We start from the raw sequence: 22,849 nt of genomic DNA, 5'->3' as shown, positions 1-22,849 counted from the left end.
ATTCCTCTCAAAACACAGGAGGACTGCTAGCAGAAGATTCTCAGTCAGGGGCACTGAGTAAAAAGGCACCTGGCTAGGCCTATTTGCATTCCCAAGTTTTATTGGGGAGGCAGCAGTGAAGAGGATCTCAAGTAGAATTTTGAAGTAATTACTGTGGATAGCTTTCTTGGTGCAATTTTTTTTTTGCTTGTTTAATTTTTTTAAATTTTGCACATGTGCTAAGAAATTAAAATTTAGTGTTCAAAATCAAATTTTCACCGGGACATTGCACAACATCTCTGCCCTTCAAAGGTTATTTCCCTACAAGACTTCAACTTTCTACTGCTCACCATCTTTATACTACCGATATTCAAAGAAAAGTTGCACAAAAATTTAATAGGCCAAGTGTATTCATCATTGAACAGACAACAGCCTTTAAAATTTCACCATAGAAGGAGTGTGTTTCAGAAAGTCTTGGGCACTTGCTAAGAACTTGGAGTTATAATGGAAAGGTTGCAACAACTATAGCTATGATCTACTGAGACACTGAGTGATCTACTGAGACACTGATTAAAATCTACGGCATATGTCGACAAAAGCCACACAGTTCATTGTGTTAGCACTACAGTAACTTGCTGCCTACACACCAAACTGATTAATCTTTGAAGAAAATTTATATTTTAATGTATATATTAATTCAGTTTAAACTGACTAATCACAGTATCACATGGAATTTGAGTTCCCAGACTTGTAATGGATTCAGAATATGTATTTATCATTGTCTTCATGTTATCTCCATTTTATTTTCCAATCTGTGCAGCTATTATGTTTTCTTCACCTTATAATGAACTTGCTCAGTAAGAAGTAAAATCTGTTCACTATCCCAATTAGAGATGTGTTCTGTTTGGCAGTTAATCTGTCCTATCAAATGTTCTCCACCCCAATCGTGAAACTGAACACTTGGAAGTTATTATATCAGGGTGGGCAAACTTTTTGGCCCAAGGGCCACATCCAGGTGTGGAAATTGTATGGCAGGCCATGAATGCTCACAAAATTAGGGGTTGGGATGCAGGAGGGGGGGATCAGGGCTCCGGCAGGGGGTGCGGGCTCTGTAGTGGGGCCAAAAATGAGGAGTTCAGGGTGCAGGAGAGGGCTCCAGGCTGGGGCAGTGGGTGTAGGAGGTTGCTCCGGGCTGGGACAGAGGGGTTCAGAGAACGGGAGGGGGATCAGGGCTGGGGCAGGGGGTTAGGGCACGGGAGGGGGTGAGGGGTGCAGACTCCGGGAGGCACTTACCTCAAGCAGCTCCTGGAAGCAGCAGCATGTCCCCTCTCCAGCTCCTAGCAGAGGCATGGCTAGGCGACTCCGAGAGCTGCCCCGTCCTTGCAGCCTTAGTTCCCAGCCAATAGGAGCTGCAGGGGCGGCACTTGGGGCAGGAGCAGCGTGCAGAGCCCCCTGGCTACTCCTACATGTAGGAGCTACAGGGGGTACATGCTGCTGTTTCCGGGAGCTGCGCAGAACCATGGTACATGTAGAGCAGAGCAAGCACCCGACCCCACTCCCTTGCTGGAGCCCTAGAGCAGGGCAAGCCCCGGACCCTGTTCCCCGGCAGGAGCTCGAGGGCCGGATTAAAACATCTGAAGAGCTAGATGCAGCCATAGTGTGCCCACCCCTGGACTACAGTATTCCCTCGCCTTCCACCACAAATCATATTTCATTGGTCAATTCATTTTTTGGGGGTGGAGGCATGGTGTTTAAACTCATAGGCAGACTTCAGTACCCTATATACTTCAGTCCAAAAATTAGCCCCAAATGTTAAGAATATTCTGGTTCTAACCAATATTTCCACTGGTTACTAAACAATCTCAAAATTCAGAGATTAAGCTAAGCACTCCAAAATGTGGATGCTTGTCCATACATCGTATGAATATTTTTGGTCTGCAAAATTCATTTGGACATTTTGTCTGAACAGTCTTTCTTAGAGTGCTTTCTTTCCTGGATGGAACACACAGCATAGAAGATAGAAAAGAAAAAAAAAATCTATACACATTAGTTTTTTATACTGCTCCTCATTACCACAGTATCTGAATGCCTTCCATGTAAAACAAACAGCAAATATTTAGTTCAGGATTTTGGGAAAGATTTGGGATGATTCTTATCGGAATCTACAGAGATGCTCCTGATTTTCTTACCTCACAGTAAAGATTCTGTTGAACTTGTGGCAGCAAGACCCAAATGCCACTTTTGGATATGGTAAATATTGTATTTGTAGTTATGATCCAATTAAAAGTTACCCTAAACAAAAAATCCTTGGCTTATTCTGTTCAGCTGCTAGACTACGAATGCAGCCCTGGTTAGCCAAGACCTCTCCTGACTTCAGTGCCCTACATACTGCTATCAGAAAAATTCACCCCAAATGCAAAACCTGTGCTGCCTCACTCTTCTAGAGCATATTACCTCTGCCAAATAAGGAAACTGCAAGGAGTCTCTAAAAATGAGATTCTACGCACTTTGCTTTGGGATCATGACAGTCCTCCCAGGCCACCCAATCAGCTTCTCCAAAAAAACCAAAAAAAAACCAAAAAAAAAAAAAACTGGCTAACATGGGACTTCAATTGCCTCCCCCAAATACTGAAAGGTTTTGGACATCCCAGACCTTCAGAAATCAGGTTTCACTATAATTAAAAGTTGTGATTCAATAACTGAAGTTAAATTCAAATACTACACTGATAAGCATATATAAGAACTTAGATAGAATTGAATAAAACATCTATATCTGCCAAAGTTAATAAAAAAATCACATTCATCTGACTCTTTGCTTCTCTAAATATTTTGAAGAGAGAACCACCTTCAGATAGGAAACCTACACTATTTATTTTAGAATTAATGTTTAAAGTGTTCTGAATGTGTGAAGTATTGTTACTACTAAAGTCCATTGTAAAAAATCTACCTTCTTTTCAGTATTTAAGGTTGTTCGTGTTTGTTAGAATTACTAATCGGTAAATTAAGATCTCTGAGATACTCCTTGCTCACATGGACTCCCAAGCACAAACTTTTATTTGCATTGAACTCTAACCATACAAAAGTTAACTAGAAAATATCCAGGAAGACCACTTGCTTCATGCTTAAGCTAACATTGCACAAGGAAGTTTTATATCACACAAGATGCAATTTAAATTAAATATCAAATATGTATTTTGTATCAGGAAAAACAGAAGACCATTCTGAATTATAACGCCAACCAAGCCTTTTAATGAAAAGCTAATATGTACTTTGACAACTGTAATGCACCAACATCTTTTCATAATTATATCAACCTGTGTTTAAATGGCTATAATTGGCAAGTCTCTGGAACAGACCATATTATTCCCTCTAGGCGATGACACCACCACATGTGGTTTGGAAGGTATAGCTTTGGCTGCTAGGCAACAGAGTTCTCAGCCATGCCCTAGGTACCCCTGTACCCCGATATAATGCTGTCCTTGGGAGCCAAAAAATCTTACTGCGTTATAGGTGAAACCGTGTTATATCGAACTTGCTTTGAGCCACGGGAGTGCGCAGCCCTGCCCCCCTGGAGCGCTGCTTTACTGCGTTTTATCTGAATTCATGTTATATCAGGTTGCGTTATATCGGGGTAGAAGTGTAGTTGTGTGCAATAATTCAGTGCATTTCACAGATTGTCTTGAAGGATTTGTAAATATCCTCAAGGATGGTTGGTGTTTAAACTTATCCTCTGCCTTTCTCTGATTTTCAGATACAGCCAGGAAAACATTAGGTGGTGTTCAGATGCGTGTCCAAATGAGATTTAGGCTAGTGTCTGAACTAGAAACACAGAGAGTTAAGGTTTAATGGTGCCAAAATCTCATGAGCTATTTTCACATTCTTCTGACCAAAAATAGACAATTTCACCAAAGATGAACTTTTCAAGCTTCCCAGCATCATGGCAGTCACTTTCATAATATTTCAGCTGCACCAGAGTCTGAATAAAGGTTTCTTCTTTCCACAACTAAAACCATAGGAGGTGGTTCATATTTGAGAAACTGAGTATGAATTCCTTCCTCTGCCTGGAAATTGAGTTCTGAGCCATCTCTGCTTAAAATGGATCTTTTGTTTTATTTATTTATTTAAACTGAGTTGTTTGAGTAAAAAATATTATCTGGACCCTTACAGCAAGGCCACTACCACGGGGAGAATGTGACAACCTGTATAGTGGTTATGGATAACAGGGGCTACAGTCTCTCTCTTCCCCACAGCTATGTCAAATAAGGACCTATGGTGACTGTTTTGGTCATAGGAAGCTAAAGTATTTGAAGGCATCCAGTCAATCATTGCCACAACAATATTATAGCTGAAAGTTTATGTAACAGGTCTGGAAATTCAAAGCTGTAGCTCCCACAAAACCATCACCACAACCAAAGTGCATATACACCATAATATAGGTATGCTGTGCAAAGTGGCTGAGTTACAGTTGCTGTGGGACCACATCTGTGATTCCCGACTTAAGCATTACCATTTATTTCAATGTATATTAAAAATAACTTCATCCATTTAAAATATGCAATGTGAAATTCAGATGTGTGGAGCTCCGGAATATAATACTTGTATTTCCTGAAGTGCTCACATATCAAAATATACAAATCCACATTTATATTACTGATGTGTCATTTCAGTGATTGCATGTTGGGGGAAAAATGTACAAGTATAACCAATTATCAACTGAGCTGGCCAAAAAGTTTCCATCAACTGTTTGATGGAAAATTGTGGTTTTGACAAAGTTTTTTGCAAAAAGTCTCCTTTCCTTGGAAAATTTTGGCTTTTCATAAAAACCAAAAAGTTGTTGGTTTTCAGTTGAAAACGGAAGAAATTTAGCCGAAACCCAAAAAATTTCATTTCAGAAATGCTACTTTCTTGTCTCATGTCCCATTCTCTTCCCAGCCAGACGAAATATTTCATGATGCACTGCAGCCAGGGTCTCCCATGCTGCACCATGGCAGCTCAGCAACAGAGGAGACCATGGTGCATCATGGCAGATGTATTCCAGCCAGGGAGCCCAGGCTATAGGAGAGAATAGGAGCATGAGGCATTTGAACTAAAACTCTCATGAGGCACCATTACAGCATTTCTAAATCAAGAATTTTGGTTTTCAGCTGAAAGGTTTTGGCTGAAAATTTTCAGTTTTTGATTCTTCATTAAAGTCAACTTTTTTTTTTTTTTTTTTTGCCTATTGAAAAACACCTCAACTCATTTTCCAACCAGGTTTAGGTCTCAAACCATGAACTGAAATAGACTTGCAATACTTTTGATCCCATATTCAGTATTTTCCTATTTTATTAATTGTAGGTGGAGAAATACAGTGGTATACAACTGCTCCAAAGAGGTGGAGAAGTTTCAATCTGAGTGGCTTGTTTGAGGAGAAAATAACCCATTTCCTAATTTATTTTAAACAGCCAAACTTTTTTAGCTCTCATTCCAGACTTCTAGTTCCAACAGAATTTATCCATTTCATGAATTTTAAAAAAATGTTTTCATGCAGCTTGGAGCACATTTCTATTAATTTTTTGCATTTGAGAGAGCTTCTAAATTAAGATTCAGAAAATTCACACTATAAACTGCAGCCTCTGATATACAGCCACTATTTTAAAATTCAAATGTTATGTAAGCAGGGGGAAATATTAAGCCTATTTCTTGCTTTTGGAAGCAGGGCTGCACCAGTTCCATACCCTACTGCTACTCTGGATGTGCATACTTACTAAAATTCATCATTCTGACAAATTCAGAAACAGGAATCATATTCAGAGATGCATACATGTTCAGCCCTACCTCAGTGCAGCTGGCTTAGCTCTCTCATCTCTTCCAATAGATGGTGGGTAAGAAGAAAGGATAAACTATGAGTATCATAAGGACATATTCTTTTCCCTCATCCTACACAGGTAATGGGATGCTGTCACCGAGGAGGTCTGATTTTAGAAAGGATACAAATATTTTAAATTTGAAAACAGTTTAACTACCTGCACATTCAAATGCTTCCGTAAGTCAAGCATAGCAGTGTAGTTCCAAACCTGTATATTTGCCCTCATTCTGTTTACTGAAGGTTTAGAGTGTTCTCTTTTGTCTTCCCACCTGCTCACAGCTCACTTTTAAGGCAGCAATGAAATCTAAAACCTGTTTCAGATATGTTTGCTATGTGCCATCTCCTCACTATTTAAAAAAAAAATTGTGCCATACCAATAAGTAAAAAAGTTCATATGGAATTATATTAGTGAAGTTGTTTAGTGTTCTAGTCTTAACTCTGATGACTTGAAATTTTTGTTTATGGTTCTGAGTTGGTAGCTGTGTCTGGTACCTAAAATGTTTTTTTAAAGGAATGTTTATTTTAAGAAAGTTTAAATTAACACATTTTTTGTCTTATTTTTTATTTTTGTTCATTGCATTAAGCTTTTCAGAATGCTATTTGCTGGAAATCTTTTTTTAAAGATTGTATTTACTAAAATAGTATTTGAATTTCCTTTTAAAATCCTCAAAGGAACATTTAAAAAAGTTGTAACAAATTCATGAATTTGTTTCCATGACTATAAAGGATCACCCCTCAAAGTCACCTTTAGAGTACCCTTATTAGAATATATTCTTTTAACATGAATAAATACACTTAAATAAATAAATCCAAAGAGGAAATTAATATTCAAAAAAATGCAACTGATCTTTAGAAAAGAATAAGCCGAGATGATGACAAAAATCTGCTAACTTTCATTTAAAAAAAATAAATGTTGCCATGCCATGACTGGATTTCCAAAAGACAAAGGGGGATTTAAACATTAAAGAAATCTCAAAATAAAAAGGACTCTCACGTTAGCTACTGCAGAAGAGTGAAATTATGTATTAGTCAGGGCTGCAAAGCTGAATTCCTCTAGACCAGTGGTTCTCAAGCTTTCCTACTGGTGACCCCTTTCACACAGCAAGCCTCTGAGTGTGATCCCCATTATAAATTAACACATTTTTTTATATTGAACATTATAATAAATGCTAAAATAAAGGCAAAGCGGGGTTTGGGATGGAGGTTGACAGCTCGTGATCCCCCATGTAATAACCTCGCAACCCTTTGAGGGGTCATGTATCCCAGTTTGAGAACCCCTGCTCTAGACAAATTTTAAGTGGCAGTGTGCGACACTGTCAGCTGATTCCTTTGTCCACAAAAATGGTGCATAAGACATTCAGATAAAGTCTAGAATGTAAATAGTTTTACATCTCTCAGCTAGATTCCCACTAATTTTGCATGCTTTCCACGAACAGAGTACCCCTTTAGCCTCGAACTACAGGAAAATGCATACATAGGAGAGATTTCCCTTGCATCAGAGTTAGAGTAAACCTGGGTTTTTTTGGTTTGTTTTTAAAGCTTTGAACAAATTACTCAGTATGCTTAGCTCTATAAAACAACAATGGTGCTCCTGGCGCAATGAATGATTATTTTTTAAATAATTTTTTATTTATTTCTTTTGTAGTAAAATGAGAACTAAATGTCTATACAGGAAGCTAAGTAGCAAGCATATTTCCTGCAGGAAGTAGAATGAAAATACTGGACCTTTACAAACTGAAATCCTTGCTCAATGGCCTATGTGAAATCAGTTTGGTAGTTTAACTTCCATTCTTACTGGACAGTGAACCACATCACTGAGACCATGACCAGAACTGATACCCTTACTGGCCATAACCGTAGAGAAGCCACAGATTGCAAAAAATATAGACAATGAACTAACTTCTAACCCCTAGCAATCATTCCTCCATATCAGAGATGGCAAACAGCACAAGGATATTAGCAATTTGCTGCTTGTGTTTTACTTATTCTGTGAATAAAATGAGAATTTTGATCTTCTGTGCTATCAATATGACACAGGTCATTTCATTACATTTGCACAAAAATAATGTAAAATAACATGGAGGGCCTGACTGCTCTATGTTGACAGTAAACATCCCGAGAGAGAGAGTGTGCATGTGTTGGGGAGAGTGAGTCAGCACACTGCCTTTTTAAGTTCAGACGGCAACTGGAAGCAACCAGGTCTTGATGCAGGGAGAAGGGGAGACCCCAACATCAGGCCCCACCTCTCTGCCCGGCTCTAAACACACACACACCCGCCCCTGCCTGCCTGCTGACCACTGTATTCCTAACAGGGCCAGCTCCAGGGGTTTTGCTGCCCCAAGCAGCCAAAAAAAAAAAAAGCTGCGATCGCGATCTGCAGCATTTCAGCGGGAGGTCCTTCGCTCCAACCGGGAGTGAGGGAGCCTCCGCCGAATAGCTGGACCTGCCGCCCCTCTCCTGAGTGGCCGCCCCAAGCACCTGTTTCCTAAGCTGGTGCCTGGAGCTGGCCCTGGTTCCTAATGCCCCGGAGAGCAAGATTTCACATTAATGATTTACTGTTAGCTGCCGGAGTGGCATGCTCAGCTGTCAGAACTTCCTGGAGATTTGAAAGGGGAGGGGAGCATGCCTCTGTAGCTGGAATGCAGACCAGTGGAGTTCAAAACAGTGAGCAGAGCAGTCACAGTGGGCATTGTGGGATACTGGAGGAGGCAAGTTATGACGATATAATGAACAGCAGTGTCAACACTGATGCTTTGTCACTTTAACTTTGCCACAAAAAGCTCTATGCTTGTTGAGGTGGTTTTATTTTGTCGGCAAAACTCTCCTGTTTTGCCAACAAAAGTAGCATTCTAGTGTGTACACCTCCACTGTATTGTCAGCAAAAGCTGCCTTTTGCCGACAAAACTGTGTAGAGTAGACAAGGCCTTAATTTCATTATTCTGCTAGACACTAAAAATCATGAGACTTTTTTGTTCTATGATTGCAAACATGTTAACAGGCCATTCTGCCTTGAATAATCTCTTAGAATATGTGCTAAATACCTAGGCTAACCAATCTGTCCCACCTTGTATTTAACTGTGATGCTCCGAGTACCTTTCCCAGACCTGAAGGGTGCTATGTAGCTTGAAACTCTGGCTTTGTCTACAGCGCCACTTTCGTCGTCAAAACTTTTGTCACTCGGGAGTGTGAAAAAACACACCCTGAATGACAAAAAAGTTTTAAATGACAAAAAGCATCGGTGTGGACAATGCTTCGTCGGCGGGAGCCATGCTCCTGGTGATGAAGCTACCGCCCCTCTTTGGAGGTGGTTTTATTTTGTCGCCGGGAGAGCTCTCTCCTGGCAATAAAGAGCAGCTACACAGTGCACCTTACAATGGTGCGGCTGCAGCGGCACAGCTGCATCACTGTAAGGTGCGCAGTGTAAACATAGCCTTTATCTCTGTCACTAACAGAAGTTGGGTCCAACAGAAGATATTACCTCACCCATCTTGTCTCTCTAATATCATAAGACCAACACGGTTACAACAATGCGGCATATGATGTACCTACTATTGTTTGGTAATGTGGTATTTATTATGCCAACAGAAAAACACCCTGTGTCAGCAAAAGCTGCCTCTGTACTGGGGGGCTCTGCCAGTACAGCTATACCAGCAAAGCATTCATAGTATAGACAAGGCCTTAGTTTAACAGAATTATAATACTAATCACATGAATCAGTAATGATATGATTTACATAGATGACAATGGAAGTAAGAGTTGTATTTGTAGAATTTTCTGAGGCAGTATATATTGTGTCAAGACACCTACAGTACATAAAATTAAAACTGAAATAAGTATCAGATAAGTAGTAAGCAGTACACAATTTGAGAGAAACAAAAGGGAGGATGTAATATCTTATTGGACCAACTTCTGTTGGTGAAAGACAAGCTTTCAAGGTACACAGCATTGAATTTGTCAGTTTCAGTATTAAGAGGCAATACATGTACAAACTGCTCCAGGGAGAAACAAATAATCCATTCCTGTTGTTTGTGTATGCATCAAGCCTTTTTAACTCTGAACAGGCTGCTGAAAATAGATCAGCTTTCAGATTAAATAACAGATTTATTTTTTCGTTCTTTGCTTGAAAAGTGAATTTCTACTCCTGCTCCAAGTAATGCTAATGTGGAAAGCTTCTAGGTAAATATAAACCGATAGCCTCTACTTGATTTCAGCTGCCATTTCAAACATGCTGCAAGCACAATCTTAAAAATTTAATCAACGTCCAATATATGTTTTGGAGGAAGAAAATCTGGGAGCAAGTCAAGAGCAAAAGTTATCTCAGTTTCTCTTTTTACTAAAAGGCACTTCAATTTTTTTAAATTAACAAGGAAGTTCGTAATTATTTTCTGATCACTATTTAAATAGTATGCCCCTTTTAGGGCAAAGAAAAATCACAGATCTCATTAAAATCAATGGATACATTAAGCACTCAAGTGAAGCTCCTTTGTATAATAAAAACAGCTTTAGACAAAGGAGGGGGATGATGTTTAGAACTGCCTGGCAAAATCATGCAGTCCAGAGGGGTATTTTCAGCTCAAATGGTGAAATGTTTCAGATTCTGGGACTGGGACATATTTTGTGCATTTTGCTATGAGTCCTTGGAGAGAAACAAAGGTAGGGAATTGTTTTAGAATAGGGCACAGATACCTGACCTCAGGCTTCTGCAAAAAGAGTGCTGCCTGTGTGAATTTTATTCCTACTGCTGAGAAAAGGATTTGTATAAATTCTCTAAATTAACAGCTTAAAACTAAGGCCATGTCTTCACTACAAAAAGAAAAAGTTGTGCTCTTAACTCAAGTTAGCCAGTAAAGACAAGGCCTATGACAATATCCTGACCCTGTTACCGATTTCTAATCCAAGCAAAAACCACCTCACAAGACCCTGATTTTCAGCCATTGCTCAGCCAAATGCTCTACAATACAGTAAACCCCTTTTTTTAAATGTGAAGAGTTTTTCTATTAACCTGTTTATATTTAAAAAGGTCTTTTATATGGACCCAAGAGCAACACCAGATATCCCTACTGCTTCTCTCTTCTTTCTCTATGCACACACAGAGTAGCAGCATGCAATTTAATAGCACCATAGTGTTAATAGCCCACAAATAAGGCCCTATTTAATTTGTAATATGGCAGATTCCATAATATTAGGCTTCCACCACAGTTCTGACAGTGGGTGCCCCGACCAATCTGGCACTGAGAGTGTGATCTCCTGCTCTCAGCCCCGTGCCCCCGCTCTCAGCTCCAGGAGGCCCACAGTGGAAAATTGCAGAAAAGTAATAATGGACTTTATTACCACAAATAATATGGTCCAGTATTACTTTTACACAATTTTCCATAGCTTGTCCACAACTAAGCTGCAATTTTTTGACAATCATCCCACAATTCAAGTAGGGCCTTATCCATAAGTTACTTAGACAATAATGAAGACTGCAAAAGTAGTTCACATTTCCTTCCCTTTATAAAGTGGAAACCTTGGTGTGTTAGGAGAATTTCGTAAGTCACAACTTTAAAAGTGGAACTTGTGATTTGGTATCTCCCAAAAAGCCTGCTGCTTGCTACCTATTCAGTTTCAGCTCTGCTGCTGCCGTTACTGATAAATACCATTTTGCAATACCTGGGGAATTGCAGACAGCATCAAAAAAACTGATAATGATTACACAGTACACAAAGTAAATGCACAAACTAAGCAAATCTAAAAAAGAAGAAAAATATTTTCTTATTTACTAACATTGGAAGAGATTAGTTTTGGGGGTTATTTGTTACAATAGTAGGTACAGCATTTTTTGATAGAAATATGATTTTCAATTTGATGACATCCCTTTTATTCACTGTAGTTAGCATAATCCCATATCAGCAGCAATATGCAGACTCAATCAGTTAGGTCTTGAAAAAAAAATACAGAACAAGAATTTATGCTTTCATTTAATCTTTTCCACTGATGACAAAAAGAGGAGTAATTATTTAGTTCTTGGCTTGAGAAAAAGCATTAAGCAGTAGAAAGAGCAAGATGACATATGATTAGCAAGAGTTATTTGAAAATTTCATTTGCAACATTCACAGTGCAGATTTTGCATGTCAGCATTTTCCACTAATCTAATCAGTTTTGTAGCTTCGGGATCAATGGAGATTTTAGCATTCTGCAGTTTACCCATTTTGAAAAATAACATGTCCGAAAGTCATAGTCACTCCGTATTATAAACATCTCCATAGTAGTCTATTATGCTGTCAGCACTCTCAGTCAACAAAAACATGTTCTATTGCTCACAGCTTCAGCACTAGTTTCTTATCAAGCCATGGTCACTTTAACCAGAACTGCAGTAGAAAAACAAACAACTGTTTTGGATCTTCAGCCACGTGTGTATTGTTTTCCCATTCTAGATGCTCAAGTCTGTTTCTTTGTCTGTAAAGTCAACTGGGATTCTCAAGCTGCATCTTTTTCTTCAGTGGCCGAAGATTTCTCCAAATCTCTAAATCACTCTTTGTAACTCCATTATATAATTTCTTTAAAAGAACAGAACAAGTGGCATTTGGGGAGTGCTGAGCACTTTTTAGGAGTTTATAATTCACAGGTTTAACTTTTAAAAGCTTTTATCAAATTCTCTAATACACCAAGATTTCTACTTCATTAACTACCTTGCAACCATCATTGTATAAATAATGTATACTGATGCATTAATGCAACGTTTTTGTGCTGTTAAACATTATGCTGATACTATGTTACTATAAGAATAGCACTATCTGTGTTATTGCAATGGATGTTTTGTCAGCAATTCCTTTACAATACCCTGCTTATAAGAGTTTATAATAGACTTTGGACTGAAACTTTGCTTATGTGACAGGCAGTGACAACTAGCATGGCATGTACTCTAAGGGCACACAAGAAAGTTTAATATGCTGTGGACTATCACCCCATTGTAATATCCTTCCTCTGCAATGTCCCTCTGTCAACTTAAAAGTGAAGTTTGGTGCTTCATAAGAAAAGTTGCATGGTTATGCCCCAGTTATAACTGGTGGCTCTTTGCATTTTGGGCCACACAATACCATGATTGAGAGAACCAGTTTTACTCCAGGGCCAGCAAATTCACAGATTGACATGTAGGCTCGTATTTAAAAAGGTAGAAAGAAGCATTTCAGGAGAATGGCGTTTGCAGCTGTTATGGAAAAGAGGCACAAGTTTCTGAAGAAAGAGTGGATGGCCAGTCAAGCTGATCTGATTTCAGCAGTCTGTTCAGTCTTAAAATAAGCTGTAGGGCCTAATCCAAAGATAAATTATGACAATCAGCTGTCTAGAGCACTAACTGCTTTTATTGGTCAGGAAGGAGTGTTGAGAAAAGATCCATGGACTGGTTATTTCCTAGCAATAAGTATCTCTAACTTGTTCACTGCAGTCCTTAGCAATGCCCAAACACTTCCTAATACCCTACCTCCCCACTCTTATATAATTGTGGACCTCAACTATATTATAAACTTTTTGTAGTCTATTGGTCATTGCTGCTCTTCAGTAGTGGGTTGGAAGTTCCAATCTGCCAAAAATTGTGATCTATTCATCTTTCAACATGCTGAAGTCCCATTAATTTAAAATGAGTTATACAATTCTATCCTGGCAACATATACCCATGTACTAGAGGAATGCCAAAGTTTGCTTTTGGGATACCTCTATTAAGAAAGGCTTGACTGACCTTTATTGAAGATAAAAATAAACAGTAGTGTACCTTAATGTCAGCTGTTTCTCCCTCCTGTGAAATCCTAGGCTTTCTGCATCCCTTGCCATATCATTAATATGATAAAGGTAGTAGAGAGCGGGGACTCTGAGCATGTGCCAACACACTAAGTAGTAAATATCTGAAAAATATGTTCCTACATTACAAAAGCATATTAAAAACCAAACATGTTTACTGGTTATCAGAAAATAGTATCAGAAGTAATAAAAGAAATGCAACAGATGGATTGTGAAATGAGCTTTTTTGTTTGCTTGGGGGAAAGAAGGGGTGTACTGCTAAATACAAATTTGTTCTGAAATTCACTTGAATTATTTTTCTAAAGACACAATTAATGAAAATCTACTACAGATTTTAAATCACTGGTAGTTGAGACTATTTAGTTAAAGCATACAGTTTCACGTCTAGCATCATCACATACTGTTCATGCTCTGCTTTAATTTAAAATAGATAAAAAAGGATCAAGCCAGTCCTGAATTTATCTTTGTGACACCTTACTTTGCAGACAACATGGAAGTGATGAGACACTATTTTATCTTCAGGATTTATTATCTTGAAGAGCAGTAATTCCTTTTCCAGTTTCCTACTACCTCATAAATATCATACCATAAATACCTCAGCATTGCCATGCTGCTTTGAAAATAATAAGTATCTGGCATGGTTATACAACAGATTTGAGTCAGTGGTTTTAAGTATTAAGTGTTTCCTTTTAAGGCTTTGAAGGGAAAAATACAGTGACATGACAATATATACTGCATCACTGAACATCTTGTTTACATAATTTAAACAATGTTCTTATGTAATAAGGTGAATAACAAATATTAAGAATTAAAGTATATGCATGGTGTTTGTTTTAAAGAAAAAAGTCACTTAGCCTCAGACATCTATGATTTTTGTTCACTTATAGAGCACTGTGTAATATGTACATTTTCATTACATTCACATACCCATCTAATTTTTCTTTCTATTCTGCTTTCCAAACTGCAATTTGTTTTTATGCCAGGATTTTTTGTACATATCAATCTAAATCCACTCCACGGCATATAGTATACAGCTAGTGAACAAAATTATTTGACTACTTCAGTTGCATACTGACCAACAACAAAAAGACCGCACGAATAAAGACTATGGACAGCTCTACAAAATACGCAGTTTTAAATATTAGGGGCAGCAAAATATTTATTCATCTATGTTATAGAAGTGACCACAGGCAGGGAGGAACATACATTTTCCAGTCTCTCTAAGACAGCACCTAACAGTCTTAAGCAAAACTTCCCCCTAACCTATCGGTCAAATTACTTTTAATTTGAGGAGAGTTTAAGAAAGAAAGAAAACTAAAGCTTCCAGAAGATAATCACCAAATAACAACAAATATGAGAAAAACTTTATCCTGTTAAGTAGTTTAAGCATTAACAAAAAGTTGATCCAAGAGACTTCTTAAACAATTCTTTTAGCGTATATTTTGATTAACAGTTCTAAAGAAATTAAGGAATTCTAAGAAAAGACTTTGGAAGGATGGGCTTTTCTGAAGATCGAAGCCACCTATTGGATGGATAGAAAACTTGCCATGATACTTAAGTTGTATAGTTACTGAATAATCACCTGCAGTAAAAGGAAATACCTCCCCAAAATTTAAAAGTACCAATGGAAAACTGTGAAATGTGCTTTTGGGTAGATCAAGCCCCTTAATTCAACTGAATGGAAGAACAACGTATAACAATAAGCCAATTGTTTCCAGTTTACTGTTCTCTCTCCCCCAAGAGATCCAGTGATTCACTTCCTGACTTAAAAAGGGATAACCTTGACTCACCCACCCCCTTGCCTGTTTACATAGTGCATAGCTGTTGTATTCTCCATCTAGATTTGAGTAGAGGTGCCCTGAAGGGGGGCAGAAATGCCTTGGTAGGCTAGTCAAAATGCTCTGAACTTTAGTATATTCATGTGCAATCAAGACTATGCTCGGGAAAACATTACATATTTGATAAAGATGCAAGACTCCTCTAAACAAAGCAAACATTTTGGATGTGCATCACTAGCAGCAAAGCTGTCTCGGGTAGGGTAGATTTTAAAGTCCAAAGACATGTTTTCCACCACCAGATTTATTCTCAGTACAGAGGCAAGACTGAAGATAGAAATGTTAGTTTTTATTTAAGCCTGTTGCCTAAAAACAATTAAAAAAACTATTAAAAATTTAACTAATAATCCTAAACTGTCAAAGCTACAATGAAGCAGAAAGACCCCTTATGTTCCAACTTGCTACCACAAGCAGTGTGAATGAACTGAGTGCCAGCTGGGGCTGATCCATCTTTTATAACCTTGCTATAGGGGTTGAAAGAGTATAATGGGTATACTGCACAGCCCCAGTGGACACTGCTGGCTAAAAGATTCTGGGCTCATGTGCAAAAGATGCATGTTTCTACAATGGGACCACATGGAAAAATACTCAAAGAACTTGCATTGCTGATATCTGTACTGCATCTGTGGATGGATAACTTCAATTTTCACTCAAGTCAATATGGTATTATCATCACTAAGCTTATTTTTAAATAAAGATATTTGTGCTGCTCAAGGACTTAATGGTGTTAGTATTAAATAGTATTAATTAATATTAAATAGTAGACCATTTAAGCCAAAAAAAATGTAGTTCTAGTACAAGAGATTGTTATATTAGGTAGGAGACCACCTCATGTCTACAGAATCACATTAGCTCCATCCACCCCACATTCTACATCTTTTTCAGTCCCTGGAACCCATTTGTTCTTTCCCCATCTCCTCCCTTTCGAAGTGGGGAATGGATGAAACCAGAGGCTGCCTTCTCTCCTTCCCTCCCCTATTCTTGCTAGCCATGATCCAGTGAAGGGAGCAGCACTCAGGCACCTTTTTCGAAGGTGTCACAGCAGCTCTCACTAACCATGTGAATTTCACACTCATTTTAGTCTTCGGAAAAATAAATACTTATCACAGAGAAACAAGTAAGAGGGGAGATATTATTTTAAAGTTTGCACGCTAGTATTACATACAAGGAAAAGTAAAACTATTTTAAAAACAGTAGTGTACTATCTGCTTAACACAAAATAATGTATAAGAAAAGTTAATTACTGCATTTGGTGTATTGCTCAAGTTAAAAACATTAGACGCTAGATTTACTGGCCAGTATTCAAAAAAAAATCATACTTAAATTAAATGTCCAGCTTTTTGCCTGAATAAAATAGATTACCAGGTCTAAAGTGGCTGAGTCATAGTTATGTATTGCTGCTTCCAGTATTTTTCTTTAGAACTTCTCATTATTTCTTGAAATCTCATGAGTATTTAAAAGAAAACTCAACCACAAATCACATTTAAATTCTCAAAACTCTGCAATAAAATTCAAGTAAATGTGTTACAATTTGAGCATCTGCTTCCCCAAGACTAGCACATGGCATTTATAATTTTGCCAGTCCCTTTAAACATTTGTTTAGGATATGTTATGAAGTATGCAAGTCATCTAAAGAATCTTCAGGCAGCAGTAATAATTTGGCCTTATTCAGAAGCAAAGCATTTGATTCACCTCATGGGAGGCACTGATAAAAAAACAGCATTGAGCATTTCAACACAAAGCAGAAAAATGCCATGCAAAAGCAGTAATTTAAATGTGTAAGGGACTAGAAATAGCCTCTTACACACATTGTCAGCTGCTGCTAACAGCTTCTCTTGTTCAAGTGCATAATCTACACATTTAGTGACAAAACAGCTGTGTATCACAACTACCCTCATCCCCCAGCAATCTAGATTCTGCATTTATCAAGGACAAAATGCATACTATATAGATTGTTGGGTTTTACTCCGGTGTTTTTTTTTTTAATCCATAAATGTGAACTTGTGATTGATAGCCAAACTGTTTTTAAAAATAGAAGCCAGATGCATACTTACTCATTTATGCAGTGACACCAATTTAGAAAACCCTTTAAAATATATGCATACAATTACAGTATTTTGTAGTGTTAGATAAAATACATGGTTCAGTCCTTTCAGTGTCATGTCTGATGAACAAGACCAGAATTTCCTGCAGTTTTTTGCTACAAATACTCTGCCATCAAATAAGTGTCAGTAGGCTACATTGACAGTACTCTACACTCTCGGGCCAGGTTCTATCCAGGTATTTACATAGACTCATGACTAGCAGATGGATCACCCAGAAAACTTCATGAACTTTTTTTGCAGGTTCAAACCAGTTAGACTCAGAGTCCACCCATTTCTGATACTGCAGTAATTGAGGGTGCCACACAGAAAGCCATCCATCATATGTGACATTGTGGAGAAGTTAAGAGAATTCTTTGCATTGGTCTCCACTACAGAGGATATGGGGGAGATCCTCACATGCGAGCCATTCTTTTTAGATGACATATCTGAGGAATTGTCCCAGATTGAGGTGTCAATAGAGGAGGTTTTGAAACAAACTGATAAATTAAACAGTAATAAGTCAGCAGGACCAGACGGTATTCACCCAAGAGCTCTGAAGGCACTCAGATATGAAATTTCAGAATTAACAACTGTGGTATGTAATCTATCACTTAAATCAGCCTCTGTACTTGATGACTAGAGGGTAATTAATGTAATGCAGATTTTTTTTTAAAAAGTCTCCAGATGCAATCCTGGCAATTACAGGCCAGTAAGGCTAACTTCAGTACCAGGCAAATTAGTTGAAACTATAGTAAAGAACACAATTATCAGACACAGATAAACACAATATGTTTGGGAAGAGTCAATATGGCTTTTGTAAAGGGAAGTCATGCATCACTAATCTATGAGAATTCTTTGAGGGTGTCAACAAGTATATTGTAAGTCAAATATACTTGATCAACAGGCTTAGTACGAGTACAAGTGAATCCTAAAGAAAGGCATGCTGGAGGGATAATGCTGAAGCCCTGACTGATAACTAAGAAGCCAGTTATAAATAATCAGGAACAGTTGGGACTGACTGTTTAGCACTTTCAGACAGACATTCTAGAGCAACTGGCAGAGGCTTTGAAAGCTGTTTCCCATAATAGAATCATGACAGAAATAGAAGAGAGGCTGGATTGTCTTCCACGAAAATAGATCTTACTCAAAAACATTTTTAAAAGTCTGACAGTAGACTGATTTAGCCTCCCGGAATACAGAACAAATTTGATCCTAACCAATGAAGTCTCATGTTAATCTGCAACAAATTTGTAGTTAAATTAGTTATTCACAAAGTCATAGCAAACCAATTTGTGGAGGTCTAGGAGATATCAGGTCAAGTAGGAGCTCATTTTACCTCTTGGCTAAAGCTAGAATAGGAACTCTCTGACTAGAAAGAACCTAAACCTGTGTAAGGCACTACATTAGTTAGTTGCAACTTTTAGGAACTACACTCAAAAGCATATGTTCACTTCATCTTATTTATCCACAAGCAGATGTTCTAAAATAACCACTGACAGCAGTTTTCTTTTGAGACAGAAATGTCCTAAATGGTATTTGCAGGAGACTTACTTGTCAGAAAGAAGTTACCATGCCTCAAGCAGTTTAAAAAACTTCTGGTAAGAGTAGCCGTTTGCACATAAAAGTGCATCTAAAAAATATAGTAGGAGTGATAGTTCAATGACCAAACACAGTACAATGTGCTGCCAAACCAGCCTTAAGAACAATTGTGAATATTCATGGCCAGGGGAGAATGGAAGGATCTCAGAATATGAGTGCCCACTGCTAACCCACCCTTGTGGCTACAGATGGTATGCTGTATAATGCAGGAGCTGTGGGTATTCAATAAAAGAAGGAATGTATAAAGCCAAGAAACTCTCCCAAACCACCTCCTCCCCAACCCCAAACTGGTCTAAATGACATTGTTTCAAAAACTTCAAGGCCATGGAAGCCTTGTTTACATTAACATTCTTATTGTTGCTACTAACTGGCAGAGCTCAATTAGCAGGGGAAATTTTGCAACCCTCTCCCCAGAATAAAACTAGTTTAAATACAAATTCCTGATTCATTAAACTGAGCAACCTCCACTAGCAGAGTACAATTCAAACGGGACTTCATAGATTCACTGTTGGAAAAAAACAACTTTGTTACGTGGACTGCAATTTCCCCCCCTCTATACACAAGGTATCTACAGAAGAATCTTAATTGAAAGAGACTGCAACCACTGTAAAGAGTCAAAGCTGGTTGTTTTAATGGATTTAATGTTTTTAAAGCAGAAGAAGGCATTTGCTTGTTCCAGAACAGCCTGTGTAGACTTATTTTAAGCTAATTACCTTTAGGTGGAAAATATGACTTGCTTTCAGCTTTGTGAGGCCAGTCCACCACAAGAGGTCCAAACCTACGAAAGCTGGCAGTGATTTCATCTACAAAAACAAATAAGGAATCTTAAAGAAAAACTGAAGATTAAAAGTGGCAAAACAAACATTCTTGCTTAAGAAAATGTTAGAGAATTTTCTGAAGCTATTGAAAAACAGGAAAAAGTGAAATGATGAATATGTGAACCTTCTTGAAATAAATACGCTTTTTACCTCTACTATACTTTGTTGCTTAAATACCACTAGTTTTGCCTTTCACTATGTAGCTTCACAGACTAAAAGCAGATGTGAAGCACGGTTACAAGACAGAATTTTCAGTATTAGTAGTAGTAATGATGAAAACCAGAAGCCTTAATACAGATTTGCCACATTATTTTTTTAAAACAACCAAAACAAGATGAATCTGAACCATCTTAACTCTCAGACTTTGGGGATTCAAAATCTGGATCTGAGATTTCTCAAAGCATGGGATACTCAGAATCAGAAACTGCATTTGATCTATTAGAAAGGGTGTACTGCAAACACTGATCTGAACCCTGAATTCTGGTTGAGGCCTCTCTCTAGATATTTGTGGTTAAAAGTAATTAGCTTACCAAACAAACATTAAAAATCACTGTTTTAAATACAGACACACATACTCCCAAAAAATCAAACCAACCAAAGAAAGAAAAATTTATTCCACATTTACAGGCTGTTTACTTTGCATGGAACTGTAACTTTTCTGAAATGTTTTTGCAACTCTTTTTATAGAAGGAATATTAATCTTAAACAAATGGATCTGGAAGAAAGGAAAAGCCCAAGTCTAAACCAAGATTTCATTATTTTAAAAAATTCCCTGCACTATGCATTCCAATAGAGCTTTATGAACTGTAATTCACAGCAAAGGTTGGAAATCTGGCTTCTGTTCCTGTTGGAGTTGCTTAAACAGAAATTCAAGACTCAAACCCTTTGGTCAAATTAAGTTCCATGGGAATACAGGGCATAGAGGAGGAGGTGGGGTTAAGTTCTTTTATTGTATGAACAGCCCTGATTCACCAGAACTAAATTTTGTCTCACTGGTTTAGCAGAAATATCTGTATTTTTTTCTCATCAAACACACATTTGAATATAATCACAACCACACAGATATTAGCAACCCATCCATCAGAAGAAAGGTCTGAAGGGCAGTGTTTTCGCAATGTTTGATGTTTAATATTAATTTCTTTATTAAGGTATTACATGGTTTGGCAAAAAGCTTACTACAAAGTCAGCTTCAAAAAAAGCCTCTCTCTCCCTTGTGATGCAACCTTAAATTCCTGTACATGCTTAGTTAATAGTGGATTCTTGGTGTGGTAGGCAGTAATTGAAGAACATCCACAAATGGATTGTGGTGAAAATAGGTGTTTTATTAATAAAACAGATACAAAATGCAAAAAACTATGATTGTTGACAATAACCTAAATATCTTTTTGCAACCATACTAAACAGGGCACATTTACAAACTGATTCACTGTAAACATCTGTTAGAAATACCCAAGTAAATGGAGAGTCATTTTATTAACTAAAACCTATTTTTATTACAATAATGGACATATTTAACAAGTATAGGCTGCCATTTTTCTGTTTCTCCTCTCCCCCCACACCCCGTGATTAAGAGATGAAATAGTCCAGGACTTTTGAGGGCTTTCACCAGTCATTTAACCCTGTATTTCCATCAATTTCTTCACTTTGTGTACGTAGACACTTTATATACATAGACACACACCATTCCTGTGGAGGTTACGTGCTTACTAGGGCATATCAATCCATCACTCCTCCACAGAGGCTGCCAGCCTCTTCCAACCTATCACAATCTGCAAAAATTCCAAGCAGATTCTCAAACTCAAGTTGCCTTTGTAATATCACAACACACTACCAGCCACATAGCCAGGAAAAGTGAGGATTTTTATAATAGAAAACCAACTCCCATCCCCACCAATTGTACACATCACGGATTCACGGTACCTTCATCAATGTCAGGAGGCAGACCTCCAACAAACACCTTTCTAGAATAGCGTTCCACTCTTTCACCATTCTGACAGCGAGTTGGAGAGCTGAGACCCGATGATAAAGACTGATCACCATGACTGTCGTCTAGGAAGCCATCTTCAAAAGGAAAGAGTGAAGACCGACCTGTAACAGATTTGGGAGTTTCTAGAGTTAAAATTTTCTGGAAAAATAAATGTTCCTTTAAGAGCCCAGGCCTACTTAAATCTGCCTTTTTTTCAAGTTATGTTTTACTTCAACAGAATTAACAGTAAAGGCCAGACACAATGTGTGGTACCATTTGCAGTGTCTACCACCACCATCAGTCCTACTGTCGTCAGTAGGACTGCTGGTGGTAGGAAACAATATGTGTGGTCATGTTTACAGGATAAGCTGCAAGAGCACACCTCTCTCATATGCTAGTGCAAGATTACAGTTGCCGTTGTTTTGTAATAAAATGAAGTGATAGGTCGGTTTTTACGTAGGTAGGTAAAACATCTTTTTCAGTGTAATTATAAGCACACTGCTAAAGCCGTTGTGTTTTTAATCCCACTCTCCCTTTCTTTCCTTATTTAGTCAAATTACAAAAATAAATGTGCAACAAAAATTCTCAACTATAACTAGCTCACTATCTTAAAACACAGATTCTTCTGTTAAAGACATTCAACTGTTGCCAATAACCAGCCTTCAAGCAAGTGTTTTATTATAGGTGTCATTTACATTTTCCCAAAGCTACAGTTGGATAACCTTTAAGTATGAAATAGGTATTTCTTCTAACTTGAGATAAATGTTTCAGCTATAAATATGGAAACTATTAACTACAGATGGCTAACAAATGAAAGCAAGGAAAATGATCTGCTTACACTGTCTACCATCGTTACTCAGAGAGCCTTCTGAGTGAGATTTAAATTTAAGACAGACCCTTTCAAAACTCTTTACTGTGAAGTTTTCAACAAAAAATATTTTCAC

General features: G+C 37.9%; 1 protein-coding gene across 7 annotated transcripts in view; it reads right to left on the bottom strand.

Annotated features, from left to right (window-relative positions):
* The window catches only part of CPEB3 (cytoplasmic polyadenylation element binding protein 3), a 191,083-nt gene that overhangs the window by 30,034 nt on the left and 138,200 nt on the right, over positions 1-22,849 (bottom strand). For 6 of the 7 annotated variants that reach the window (XM_045023056.1, XM_045023059.1, XM_045023060.1 and 3 more), the window contains 2 exons: positions 21,860-22,027; positions 19,835-19,924 (listed from right to left, as the gene is read on the bottom strand). In XM_045023056.1, coding sequence (XP_044878991.1) covers positions 19,835-19,924; positions 21,860-22,027 — 258 coding nt within the window. The remainder of the gene's footprint in view (positions 1-19,834; positions 19,925-21,859; positions 22,028-22,849) is intronic. The other variant, XM_045023062.1, reaches the window with a different exon arrangement.

This window comes from Mauremys mutica, chromosome 7, assembly GCF_020497125.1.
Source record: "Mauremys mutica isolate MM-2020 ecotype Southern chromosome 7, ASM2049712v1, whole genome shotgun sequence".
NCBI lineage: Eukaryota > Metazoa > Chordata > Testudines > Geoemydidae > Mauremys > Mauremys mutica.
This window is presented reverse-complemented; position numbering and strand designations above follow the sequence as displayed.